Source organism: Lates calcarifer, linkage group LG13 (genome assembly GCF_001640805.2).
Source record: "Lates calcarifer isolate ASB-BC8 linkage group LG13, TLL_Latcal_v3, whole genome shotgun sequence".
Classification (NCBI taxonomy): domain Eukaryota; kingdom Metazoa; phylum Chordata; class Actinopteri; family Centropomidae; genus Lates; species Lates calcarifer.
Window position 1 is genome coordinate 4,443,600 of NC_066845.1, and position 13,769 is coordinate 4,457,368.

The 13,769-nt window shown below is 40.5% G+C and overlaps 1 protein-coding gene across 1 annotated transcript; it reads left to right on the forward strand.

Moving 5' to 3' along the window:
* The first annotated feature begins 1,325 nt into the window (after positions 1-1,325).
* On the forward strand, positions 1,326-3,288 carry cldn5a (claudin 5a). The gene has a single exon (XM_018673882.2). It carries the CDS (start codon positions 1,716-1,718, stop codon positions 2,361-2,363), a length of 648 nt encoding a protein of 215 aa, XP_018529398.1. The 5' UTR covers positions 1,326-1,715; the 3' UTR covers positions 2,364-3,288.
* Positions 3,289-13,769: the final 10,481 nt, after the last annotated feature.

Here is a 13,769-nt window from a genome sequence, read left to right on the forward strand (position 1 = left end):
TGTACTTTTTACTTTTATCTGACAGCTTTGAAATTACCTCACAAATGAATATTTTTGAATCCAAAACACATGAGCAGTTATTGGAAAATGTTGCTCTATAACTACGCACCAAGTGATTTTTCTTGCAAAATGTTTGACTTTTAATTGTTCCAGGTTCTCAAATGTGAGGATTAGCTCTTTCCCTTTAAATAATTTGTTTTTAAATTACCTTTTAATAATTTTGGGCTGTTATGAAGGTTTTACTTTAGGCTTTGGATAATTGTGAAGGCATTTCTCACTATTTTATTATTTTTTACAAAACAAATGATCGAATTAATGAATAAAGAAAATAATATAAAGTATCACAGTCACCAATTGTTATTCACTATATTTTTGAGATGTTTAATACAATTTCCAGATTATACTTACTTGTAATGCAGTATTTTTACAGTTTGGTATTAGTACTATTACTTAGCATGAAAAAAACCCAGAAAAATACATTTTATGTTGGTTATAGGTCAATTTTTTTCATGTTTCAGAATATTTTGCCCAAAACATGTCCACAAACAATTTTAATCCACTGGTTGTGTTATAATCTGCAATCTAGAGGTGGAAAGTATTTATACAATTTGTACAATCCTGAGGTCCTTGTGTTTCCATATTTTCATTTTATGCCACTTTCTTCTACTTCACTGCGATGATAATATACTTTTTACTCCAGTGAATTCTTTTGACATTCATTCTGTTAAATGTAAAGAAAAACAACATATACAAGAACATGGTAGAAAGATAAGAAACATACTTATTAAGAAATAATAATACTAAGAATAGTTATACTATTCTAACAGTAGACATAATAGTAAAGAAAAACATCAATTATCACAGAATCATTGCTTTGAATTCGTAAGTATAAAATAAATATTAAAATCGCAATCAAATTGCAAGTTCAAGTATGAAATTAAGACTATTTTGCATAATTTTAGACATTTAGTGAACTTAATGTGTGACGGTTAATCGGTCTAATCACATAGAGGAAAAAGAAAAAAGCTGCTTCAAATTTAAAGTGAATACAGTTTAAATGAATATTATATTTGCTTTTCTTTTCTTTCATCTTTACTAGCATTTTATTGTCAGCCAATTAAGAGCCTCATACATACCACAGTGGGTGTGAAATGGCCATTTTAAGCCATGGATACCACAGACAAGTACCATTAAACTCTATGTCCGAAAAATCAATAACAACCGCCATGATTCACCAAACCACTGCATTTCAGCCGCTCCATACCCTTAAAACACCCCCCGTGTGCCCTCGCCCCCCTCTCCTGCTCCCCTCTATTCATTGTAAATCACTGTTCAAACGCACAATGCGCTCTGGACCGCTTTATTCAGTCGCACAACTTCCCTGCGTTTTCATTGGTCTCTTGAGGATGCGGCCACAGCTGATTGGAGGAAAGTTTCTCCTCCTAGTTCACACACCCCCACCCCGCAGATATTCGTGGTTCGGTGCTACTGTGATTCCAGTTGTTTTCACATCCACTCACTAACAAAGAGACTCAGAGCTGCTGTCTCTTCCATCTCCGAGTAGAGTGATGCGCAACTAAGGACTGACGCTCCTGTACATCGAAGCGAGAACGAAGACATAAAGAGCAGAAACACACCTTGCTCTCAAGAAAAAGAGAAATTAGGGCAGAGTTTGAAAAGTTTCAGACAGACTTGACTGATCGTAAAGAGCGAAAATGGTGTCGGCCGGACTGGAGATCCTGGGACTGTCGCTGTGCGTAATTGGCTCGCTCCTGGTGATGGTTGCGTGCGGACTGCCCATGTGGAAGGTGACGGCTTTCATCGAGGCCAACATCGTGGTGGCTCAGACGATCTGGGACGGCTTGTGGATGTCGTGTGTGGTGCAGAGCACGGGCCAGATGCAGTGCAAGGTGCACGACTCAGTCCTCGCCCTCAGCCACGACCTACAAGCGGCCAGAGCGCTCACCATCATCTCCTCGGTGATGGGCGTGCTGGGGCTCATGGTCGTGATCGCCGGCGCGCAGTGCACTAACTGCATCCGCACCGAGTACATCAAAGCCCGGGTGGTGAACGCCGGAGGGGTCATCTACATCATCAGCGGCCTGTTCGTGCTGGTGCCTCTCTGCTGGATGGCCAACAACATCATATCGGACTTCTACAACCCGCAGGTGCCCGCATCCAAGAAGAGGGAGATCGGCGCTGCGCTGTACATCGGCTGGGCGGCCACGGCGCTGCTACTGATCGGAGGAGCGCTGCTGTGCTGCTCCTGTCCCTCCAGCGGGAACTCGGGATACTCAGTAAAATACGCACCGACCAAGAGAGCCACGCAGAACGGGGACTATGACAAGAGGAATTATGTGTAGCTACGTGGCTCACGGCAGGCGGTGCGTAAAAGTGACCTGCAGCTTTTTGAAAAACTTTTTTTTCCTAACGGACGTTATCTTTGCACCTGCAGTTTTTTAAAATTAGAAATCTGAACTTTGAAAATCAATGGAAGCACCTCTGCTGTTTTACCTTCAATACGCTCGGACCGCAAATTCACAAATCCTTTTTGTATCTACAGGAGATTAAGAAAAAAAAAAAGACTGTCAACCACAAGAGGTAGCTCACGACAAAAAGGAGTATCTTTGTTAGGTACCTGCTTTTGTAAGTTTTCGAAATTACTAGTATTTTGAATTGTTTACCGTTGTAACTACAAACGTTTTCTTTTCTAGAGGAACTCTCGCCATCGAATATATACACTGTTCATTTTTTTTTTGCCTTGATGTGCATTGTCAGCACAAACGTGTACAGTAAACTGAGAATGATTGCACTCTCACGCATTCAAGGACCCATTTCCTTTAGTGGAACGACGCCGACATGTTGAGGACTCCAACAATGTCCAATAGCAAATAAAGAAAGACGAAAAGAAAGAAAAGTGCATGCATGGTAAAGCCCTAATAAATCACGGACAGGCTTTTGTGTTGTTCAGAAGTTGGTGGCGGTGACTTTGAGGTTTGCAGTCTATTTTTGGACATGTAGAGATTCCGGAGAGCCTGGAGATCCGGAGGTCACAACATGAAATGTTAAAGTCCTGTACACGGCTGCACTGAGCACCTGCAAAGTTGTTTTTTTTTCTTTTTGCATCATTGTCACTGCAGGAAGTCTTTTCTTTTCAAACTATTCAAGGAATAAACGCTGTTTTCTGTTGGTTTTGTTGACGTTTGATGTAATGATTCATTATTCATGTATATGAAGATGCAATACCGTTTCATTTTATTAAGATTAAACTGAATATATTGTCTGAAATCTTTAGTTAACGTGTGTTCTTAAACAAAAAACAACTGACAACTGGTGTTGTGATGGTCCGCAGAGACAGGACTTGCCCTCCGCGGCTGTGCGTAATGCATGCCGTTCCCACCACGAATCCATAAACCCCCACGGCGGGAGAAAGTATTTTGGTTAGCCATAGAAATCCAGATGACAATGCCCATTCAACTAGAGTGGGGCTCTGCTGTTCAGCTCACAATACTCCAACAACCCCCACCTCGCCGTAGCAGACCACCCCCCACCCTCCTCATCCGCAGTCATTGAAAGGCGTTCAAATTAGAGCTGCGGAGAAGTTGCTGGAATCGTCTTCCCGCAAGTCACTCCATTCATTAGTCGTCACAAACCCATCTCCCTCCGTGAGGACGGTGCTAAGAGAAGATGGACTCCGTGACGAACGATTACACACCGTCACTCTGAAGTCATTAGTTTAACCACAGCTGCTTCAAGGGCACCACAAACACCGGGGATAATACTTTGCACTGTAATAATAAAGATATTAAAGATACAGGATTGTTGTGAAAAACTTGTGGAAAAACACAACAACACGAGATATTTCATCCTGAGAGTAACAGCCCTGGATTACAAAAGCTTATGCATACTTGTTTTGCTGGTGACTTAAGAATCTTAGCAGGTCATATGCCCTCTTAAAAGTTGAAAATGTGGCCCTGCAGAAAGTCCACATACAGTCAGGAGAGTGTGTGATCAGTGCCACACACCACAAGAGGAGAACTTGTTGTAAAATGTCAACCAAGGCTGAGCTCATTATTCACCAGAGATTATTCTCCACATCCAACCCCCCCCCAAAAAAACTCCTGCATGTTTATTATTTTCCACTTAACTACACAGCTGCACGTAGAACAATACTGATATAAAATTATGACATGAGACTAAGACTTTATCACCAAATCTCTGAAATTCATAATATAATGATTTAGTTTGACAAAACACTTATGGAACTACTTTTTTCTGGCGCTTTCAACCATATCACATGGTCTTCATCAGTGGATAGAGTTTGCTCAGTTGTCATGGAGATGGATCTGTTGAGGTGCGTCCTCAGCGGCTGCTAGGATTTCATTCACAGCATTTTCAGGACTCCTCAGGTGTCTTGGCCTCATGACAGTTCATTTTGGAAATTGAATCTTGACACAACAATCCTAACTCAAGGTCCACTTGTAGTCGAGAAATTCAAACAAGCAAACTCCATGTGTTGATAACCATGTGATTCAGATGAATGGTCTGAAGAAAACTCGTAAGAGTGGCTTGAATCACAATCGCCTTGTGAAATGATATCATAATTCCAAACTATATATTTCATATTTCCAAAGTCAAGAGTGATCTTTCATGTAAAGCTGTAGCTGTTTGTCAATTAACCAATTAATTGAGCAACAAAAAATGTATCTACAACAATTTCATAATTGTTTAAGACGTTTGATTAAGAAAAAATGGTAAAAAATTCACTGGTTCCTTCTTATAAAATGTGAATATTTGCTGGTTTATTAGTCTTCTTTGATATCAAACTGAATATCTTTTGGGTTTTGGACTGTTGGTTGAACAAAACAAGCAACTTGAATGTGTTAACTCAAGAAAATAACAGACAAAGTGATTGGTAACAAAAATGACTGTTACGTTGGTGAAACTCACCTAAAAAGACTAAAACCAACAACAGTCCATCCTTCAACACTCAGCCTCAGTACTCAGCCCAAAGTCCAAGTATTGTGAAGACATAGATCTTTAAAAATGGGTCATAAATTTGAAGTTTCATTACTTAAAGCAGTTGGGCATGGTAGTTTTTAAAGAATGTTACTCCGTGGCACAGAGGAGTAACCTATATCAGGTTTTATCTACACAGAGAATACTTGTTTTTTTGACCAATGAATTGTTGGTTTTAGGCTTTTCATGGGATTTGTTGACAGTAAGAGAAATATAGAATATCAGCAGACTTAATTTAGTCTCACAGTTGCTTACAGTAGGCGTTCCCACTTTGGGCTCTCTATGGGTTTTTCTATACAAAGACACTCCCTGGAAGGTCCAGTCTGGTCTGCCTCAGTGAGATGTTTTTGTCGGATTGTTAGTTCCACTCCTCTAGTCACCACACAGAGGGTGACGAAGCGCAGGGGATGTGTGTGTGTGTGAGCAAGGGGTTAAGTGAGTATATGTGTGTGTGAGTGTAGAAAGAGTCGGGGTGGGGTAGGAGGGGGTGCACCTTTAAAAAGGCCCTCATTCCAATAAGGAGGGAGGCAAATAGGGCCAGCAACGTCACTCAATGGGCGCTCGCCATGGTAACCAGCCAGAACCTGGAGTTGCCTGGCAACAGGAGCCTATAATGTGGTGGTATGGATGAGCCTAATAAAAGGCCTGGCCAGCAGACATTCCTGCAAGCATGGGGACACACACGTACACACACACAGCATATGCACAGCAGTCTGGAAGATGAAGGAGGGATTTACTTAAAGCCTGTAATGGTCACTGCAAAAAGAGCTGTGACAGCAGAAACACGTTGGTTTCATTGTGTTTCAGTTTAAGAGCAGGTGTTAAGTGTTGCCATAAATGCTGCACACTGGGAGGAAAAAACACAAATTCTGGCCAAAGGGAGTTTAAAACATGAATGTAAACAAACAAGCTGCTGCTATCACAAATATGTCTCATAGAAACAGATGACATAACACGCAGAGACCTATTCTGACCTCTAAACTTGACCTCCCTGAGCCTGGCGCAGCGACCAGGCCGCACGGTTAAGGTCATGTCAGATCTCGGTCAGGCTGAGTATTGATTTCAGTTTTGTGAAGCCACCAGTGCATTTTTCTGAGGGGGTGGGGAGGTTGGACTGGGCTATAAGGGAGTAGTTTCTCATGACATGAACTTTGAACTCTGAAGCCGGCCACGGGTCAGGCAAGTCGAAAGTTGCTTCCCTCGACTGACCAGGCATGATCTCATCGAAGCTGAATTCCACACAATTGATGGGGGTCACAACCCCTCCCTGAGCTCCTCACACCTGCAGATAACTGGTTACACTGTCAGATAATGGAAAGTTTATGGTATGGATACTACAAAGCAACAAAACAGTGTAGGTGATCAGGGGTGAAAAGTGGTGGATCTGCACTAATTGGCATTATTTGTTAGCTAGAGTTACAGTGACCTTACAGATTACAATTTTACACACAAATATTTTAAAATATGATGTGTAAATCAAACTTTAATTAGAATATGATGATAGTAAGGATTAAATTATAAGGGCAAGTAAGGATTAAATTATAAGGGCAATAATAATGGCAGCTGTATTTCTTGTATTTATTATGTTGCAGTGGTTGTTATAGAGTTGAATTTGACAACTCCAGATGATGAATTTATTTCTTTATTTTCTCTGACTCTGACTGAGAAGTGCTTTTTTTGTTTGTATAATTGGTTTTTGTGGAAGAATAATATGACAAAAACATGTATCCAATAAATGTTGTATTAAAAAAATCAGCAACAATTTTATTTGATTATGTAAGACATATATACTTTGAGTATATCTACCTGTTCATACTTGTGCTACTCATACATGTGCTTTTACTTAAGTGGAGTTTTGAATGCATTGTAATGGAGTATTTTACATTGCTGTATTAGTACTTTTACTTAAGCAAAGGAGCCAAATACTTCTTTCACCGCTGTGGATGATTCATAAAACAAAGGATTATTAATTTGTGTTTTTGTTGATTGACTCAGACGTAGATCAGAGTCAGCAGGTGCATACAGTCTGCAGACTTCCCAGCTGGATGGAGCTTACTCACTGATGGTAAAGCCAAGAGTCAGCAGGTGGTTAAACGTGGAGGACAAATGTTGCTTTGTACAGAGTTAAAGACCCCATGAGCCATTTGTCTGAGAAACAATGCATGAGCTAGAGTGGTTAGAGATGGAGATCAGAGGGAAAAAAGCAAAACACCTCGCTCTTTTCTCCTGTATGTCTGCAAAGTTTACAGCTCGGTGACTCACGAGTTTCTGTCGCGGTCCAGTTGCACGACCAGGCTTCCTGTGCAACGGACAGCGGAACAGGAAACAGGAAGGAACATGGAGGGTGTGGAAGAGGAGGAGGAGGAGGAGGAGGAGGGTGGAGTGTGTGTGTGTGTCTGAAAACCAGAGAGCTTGGTGGTTGGGTTAAAGCACTAACAAAAATATACACACCCACTGATACAAGGAAATTCATACGCCTGTATGAAACATCCATGTAACCTCTCACTGCGGTTTGTTTAGTCACATTTATTGTTAAACTCTGCTTGATTTAACCCTGATGAAAAAGCACATGTGAATGCATCACATTGGTGACTGGTTCCTGTGTAGGTTGAGAAACTTCTCCTCCTCCTGAAGCTAAATAAACCATTTGCCTTGTGGACTTTTTTTGTATTTATTTATTCTTATCGTTATTATGACTTTTATCACTTCTGTTAACTTCTTTGCTAGTGCTGGTAATTTGTATGTTTCCTGGCTGTTTTTACTTGTGCCCAAAATCAAATTGTCCTCATGGATTAATAAAGCAGCACTGATTGATTGATTGATTGATAATGGAGCATTTATCATCTAAAGAACCAGGCATTTCCCTCAGGAGCTGGTGGAGAACAAAATGGAGCTAAAAGAGAGTGAATACTGAACTTAAATTCGCCATGGGAACAAAAAACACAACTCAGTGTAAATGATAATATTCCTCCATAACACAAAATGTGTAAATAAGCAAATATACTGAAGTGTAATATTGCTTTCTGATGCAAGGTCACTAATATTGATATAATTGGAGGCTCATACCTGAAGCAAGAACAGGGAGTAGTTAAGCCACAACCTTATATAACCTGAATATTTATAAAAAGTGCTGCCAAAAATTAAATTACACTTCCCAAGATGACAAAATATTTAAGTATTGATGAGTAATTTGAGATAAGAGCCCAACAGATTTACAGCCGCTGAAGTGTTTATTAACAGAGTGATAAACAGGCGCACAGTGACGGCTTTATCTCAAAATATGACAGAGGAGAAGTTGAAACGGGGAGTTTCTACTCCTTTCATGCCTGCGTGAGATCATGCCTCCATACAGTATATCATCATAAGATACTTGGACATATGAAGAACATGTATTGACTTGCACACACACACATAGGTGAGGCAGACCAGACAAAGTGGTGAATGACAGCCCTCTGCTGAGATGAAGGGGTGGCCTGGCAGCATGAGGAATGTCTGGGTGGGATCAAGAGACATTTCTGATTTGGTATGGTTAGCAAAATGTATGTGATGTCAGTCTCTCGCTTCAACAGAGATGAAGAATGAAAAAAAAAAAAATAAAAATCTTCCCTAACATGGAGGGGTTATAGCCGTAAACAGGATTTATTCATCATGTTTGCAGGACTGTGTGGTACAGGTGGTGCTGCTATGGACTCCCATATTAAAATATAAATAGGATATGGCAATCAGTGGCTGAGTAAACAAACTGTCTAAAACACGCACACACACAAACAGGATCAGGATTTCGAGGAGTACTAAGTGTATTGTTTCCACACTAATTGCATCTCACAGGAAAACTCTGCTCGTTATTTTCAGGACTGTTGGAAAACACAGACACAAAAAAAGTCAGCAGTTGATCTAAATATGTGAAACAGATTAATCTAAAACAAACCAATATTAAAGAGATTTCTTCTTTCTTTTCCTGAGCTCTTCTCTCTTTGTCGCTGTGCATGGGACTGCAGTGTATTTTAAAGAATGAAAGTTGTAGTGCATGTCGTCCATTAAAGAAGAGTCCTGCATGACTGAGCCACCTACCACAGAGGATAAAAGAAAAGACACCCTCATCATTGTGTTTGAGACTGGCCTCCTTCAGTGTGTGCAAACCCAAATATAATGTTTAAAAAAAGAGCAGGGAAAACCATAATTTATCATAAATGTCTCCTGATCTAGAGGTCTTAAAGATCCTTATAATGTTATAATACATAAACAGGAAAATAGGATAGGATAGGATAAACTGGGCTACTTTTCCAGACGATACAAGTAACTACAGAGACAGTTCTGTTAAAGGAACAGTCTTTTTTTTCTTTCTTGAGCAAAGTTAAATGAGAGACTTGATATTTCTCTCTGTGAGGAACATATGAAGCTACAACCAGGAGGCAGTTAGCTTAGCTTAGCACAAGACTGGAAATGGGGGGAAACAGCTAGCCTGGGTCTCTTACAGGGGATTAGGCTCTGGACACTTTCAACAACTTGTTTAAAAAAATGTCAGTGATATTTAGAGATGCTAGCAGGCAAATGTTTTTTTAAACCTTAGTATAGAAGCAGGCTGTTTCCTTCTGTTTCTTTATGCTAAGCTAATCAGCTGCTGGTTGTTGCTTCATAGTAAACACACAGATATGACAGTAGTATCAATCCTCTAATTCAACACCTCGTCCAAGAAATGACATGATAATAGTGAGCGAGTATTTTCCAAAATGTTGAATCATTCCTTTAAATGTGATAATTCAACAGCTTGTTCCATTGGACTCGGTAACATCAATCGGTATCAAATTCATGCAAATGTTTTCCAGGCAATACTAATCTCTTTTGCTTGAGAGCACTTTAAAACAATGGAGGAGAGGAGAGCGATTCAGGGAATAACACCCCGACTGTGAGAGGGCTTGGCGGGTTAAAGGTCACAGGGGTTACGGATCATTAAGGGCATCTGTGGGCTGACAGACTGACACATAAGAAGACAGAAAATAACATTTGAAGTGACAAAGTTTTTCTCGTTTTTGATGACTGTGGATTTTAGAGAAAGTCTCTATGAGATGTTTGCGTGGTTGATCATGTACTGTGCTCGTGTTGTGTACATGTAACAGGTCTGTTTTGCTGTGTGTGATCATCCTTTCACAGCGTGACGGGGAGACAGGCGACAGGCAGAGGCAGTCAGCTGTAGTTCTTTGTCTCTGGCTGTCCAGTATAACTAATCCTGTGTGGATCCTGAGATTGTTAGGTACAGAGAGGCAAAACAAAGGAAAACAACTGAAGTTGTTTAAGAAGGACAGCGAAAAAAGAGGGAGGTTGAGCGACAAAAAAACATCACAACACCTCCCTTACTGACAGACTGCACTGTCCACTTCACAAATTCACACTGAAAAGAAACTTGAGCTCAAGACAGGACATTGTGTCATTGTCACTGCACCCAGCATGTCAACTTTCAAAACCTTGTTCTACTCCCAGAAATAACTAAGCAATATGTGAGTACATCATGAAACAACAACCAGCAACCAGCTGCTGATTCCACTAAATGACAAGTCGAGATTACCAGATTCATCACGATTCATTATTTTAGGACCAGGAATGTCTGCTCAGCTGATTTCAGCTCCTCGCAGTCAAAGAACAAGGAGTCCTGAAACATCATGGAGTCAGTGTGGATTACATGAAGAGACAGGAAACACAGAGACAGACTAAAGTTCTACCTGCCAACTACCTTGAAAAACAATCTGCAAGTGTACCAAGGAAAATTGGGGCTGTTTTAAAGGCAGAAGGTGGTCACCCCAAATATAGATTAGATTTTTTCTGCTTACTGTTAATTGATAAAGGACAAACTGTTGATTGCATTATTTTTTAAAGCATCCTCACATTACCTATGGTGGCTGGAAAAACTGCATAGGACTGTGCACTGGTTACAACTCTCTAAAAACCCAATTTCAGGGACTTTTTCGAAAAAAAAAAAAGTATTTGTATACAGTATGTAATGTGTTATGAATACTGGCCAATATATGATTAGATTTTTGTAACCATCTGCCTCAGAAATCAAATACTCTGTACCAGATTTTACTGGCAATTCAATATTTTTTTTACAGGGGTGAGTTTGTGAATATAAAGTTATTAAGACTTCCTTGTTTATTAAAAAATGTTTAATGTTTTATTAAAGAATGTAAAAAGCACTGGATAGGAGTTTTCCTAGTAGTCCATAAGAAACTGCATCACAAAAGTCAGAAAATACTGAATCAGTTTCCATCACCACCGTCATTACTCCACCAACATCTCCTAAAGCTCCACTAAGCAGCTCGCCCCTGTTGAGGCAACACGACTGTGAGGCCTTCAAAAATGCTGCTCTGCACATCTACACATCGACTGCACGATCCTGCCTTTCGGGGGTATGTTTCCCTCAGTGTGTGTGTGTGTGTGTGTGTTGGGTCTGTTGCATGGCACATTCCTCGGATGCAGAGCACTGGAAAGGGCAGTGGCCCCACTTCACCAGAGGTGCAAGAGGGGGGATGGAGAGCAAAGTGATTGATGGCTGAGGGGGAGAAGCCACATGCTGGTGCTGAACAGGTGGATCTATGACTGGAACAGTAACAGACCGACCAACACTGACACTGTACCTGCTCACTGACCAGGTAAGTGTCAGATGATTGAGAATAGCAGCTGTTCTTTAACCTCGATCCTGTCCTGAACAGCATCCAACAGAGAGAAGACCAAGTTTTATGTTTTCTTCCTCAACATCAGAGGAAAACTTCAGGTCCAAAAGTTCATTCTTGACATCAGAAACAGGAGAAGACATTTAGTAGCTGTTGCACGCTTTAATCATATCACACAAGCTTCATCAGCAGCTGAATTTGATGTTTGAACTTCTATTTTTTTTACTGCGCTACTTTAAACAAAATAATCTTCTTTCACAGTCCTCTTACAAATGAAAAGTTGAATTCAAAAACAAGAAACACGTCTTTGCTCAGCTCAGTTCCTTCAGGGATGTAGTTGCTATAGGCTTGTTTAGTCTGTTGTGACCAGTAGCTTATAGTGGTTGATGTTAGTTAACTTTAGGTTGACCTTGCTGTGTAACTGACATTAATTCACTGTGACCTATTTGTGCTACATACGACATTCAGTATGTCACAAACAAACACTTCTATAGTTTTATCACAGAGAGGGAAAAAATAAAACATCACTGCCATTTGTAACCAGTGGCCAGTTTAGCTAAAGTTACATCATCTCACTTGTTGGACCTCTCCTCCATTTTGGTTTTAAAGCTCCTGAACAGCTACTAAATGGACCTTGTTGTTGTTGAGTGTTTAATTGCTGCTTTGAACCTTAGACTTCTTATCTCACTTAAATCTTTACTGGCAAATGATCTGCAATATTAAACAGTGACATTTTTCCATCATTTACTGTATTCAGACCAGTTGATTGGTTTATTTGTGTACCCTGTTGCCATTTTGAATCTTCTTGGTAATCTCAAGATACTCATCAGTTTTTCCATTAAAATGATTTCTTAGGTAATTACTGGCACAATTACTGCTGCTTTGTTCCTTTGTTCGTGGCTCCACCTCTCCCTAGTTCCTTTTTTACTTGCTACTAACAATATTGTAATGAAGTATTTATATCTGTCTCCTCACACTTTCCTTAGAAAAATTATAGCAATAAAGCACCAAACAACTCATATTTGTTGTAGCACTTTCCATTTCCTATACACATCCCATGCGAGCGATCAAATGCTCCACTTTCTCTCCAACATCTGACATAATAACATCCATGTAACTGTTTACTTTTCACCTTTGGTATGATAAAGAAAAATAAGGTTTTTAAGGACAGTTCCCTCCATGTCCATGACTTTGTGGGAACCTCTGCTTTTAAAAATAACACATAAAGGCCTTAAAAGAGCTCAGAAGACATGTATCTTAACAGCTGCACCTGGACAACTCCATCTGCTGATGAAGATCGTGTGATATTATCAAAAGCTCCAGAACAGCCACCCAACTAAAACGTCCACCAGAAACAGAAAACACAACAAAAAGAGATGCAGGAGAACCAGAGAGGCTGCTGAAGACGCCTTTATCAGCTATTCATGATATAAATGTGTCCTTCATAGCTCTCCGTATTTCTGCAAACTGCATAACACCACTCTGCTGTGACTGTGAACAATATCATTATGGATGTAAATTGCTCCCAGGGGAGGCAGCATACATATTGTACACATTTACACACAATTAAGTGACAATGACGCACACACCGTCTTTGGTGACAATAAATTACCCCCCTCCTGCGCCCCCACCCGCAAAACGATGCAGGTTGTGGCACGTTTCAGTCCCACTGCTGCCACTCAGTCCCGGACTTTCCTGCGAAAACACCCAAACACCCTTCACTCCTAAGGTCAAGATCTCATCCTGATCCAGGAGCGATAAGGATCTCAATTATCCCTCAGAGACCGGCTCAGGCTCCACCTTTCCAGTCACTCTCTGGACCGGCAGCAAATCACCACCAGGAGGCCTGGCCTACATTCTCCAATGTGGGCCAGGGTCGCAGCCTTCACCTTTGCCCCACATGAGCAGCCTGAGGTTAAAGTTCATTAAACCTCAATACTTTTACTGTAAGTAAAAATACAAAATAAAAATACAGTAAGAGCTGTTTTGCTTTCTGTGCAACCACAAGTTGTGCATCAGCCTAACAAAAGATTGGATCACGATGAAAAGACCGTAATCTGTTCGGATCACTTTCTCTGCCCCACA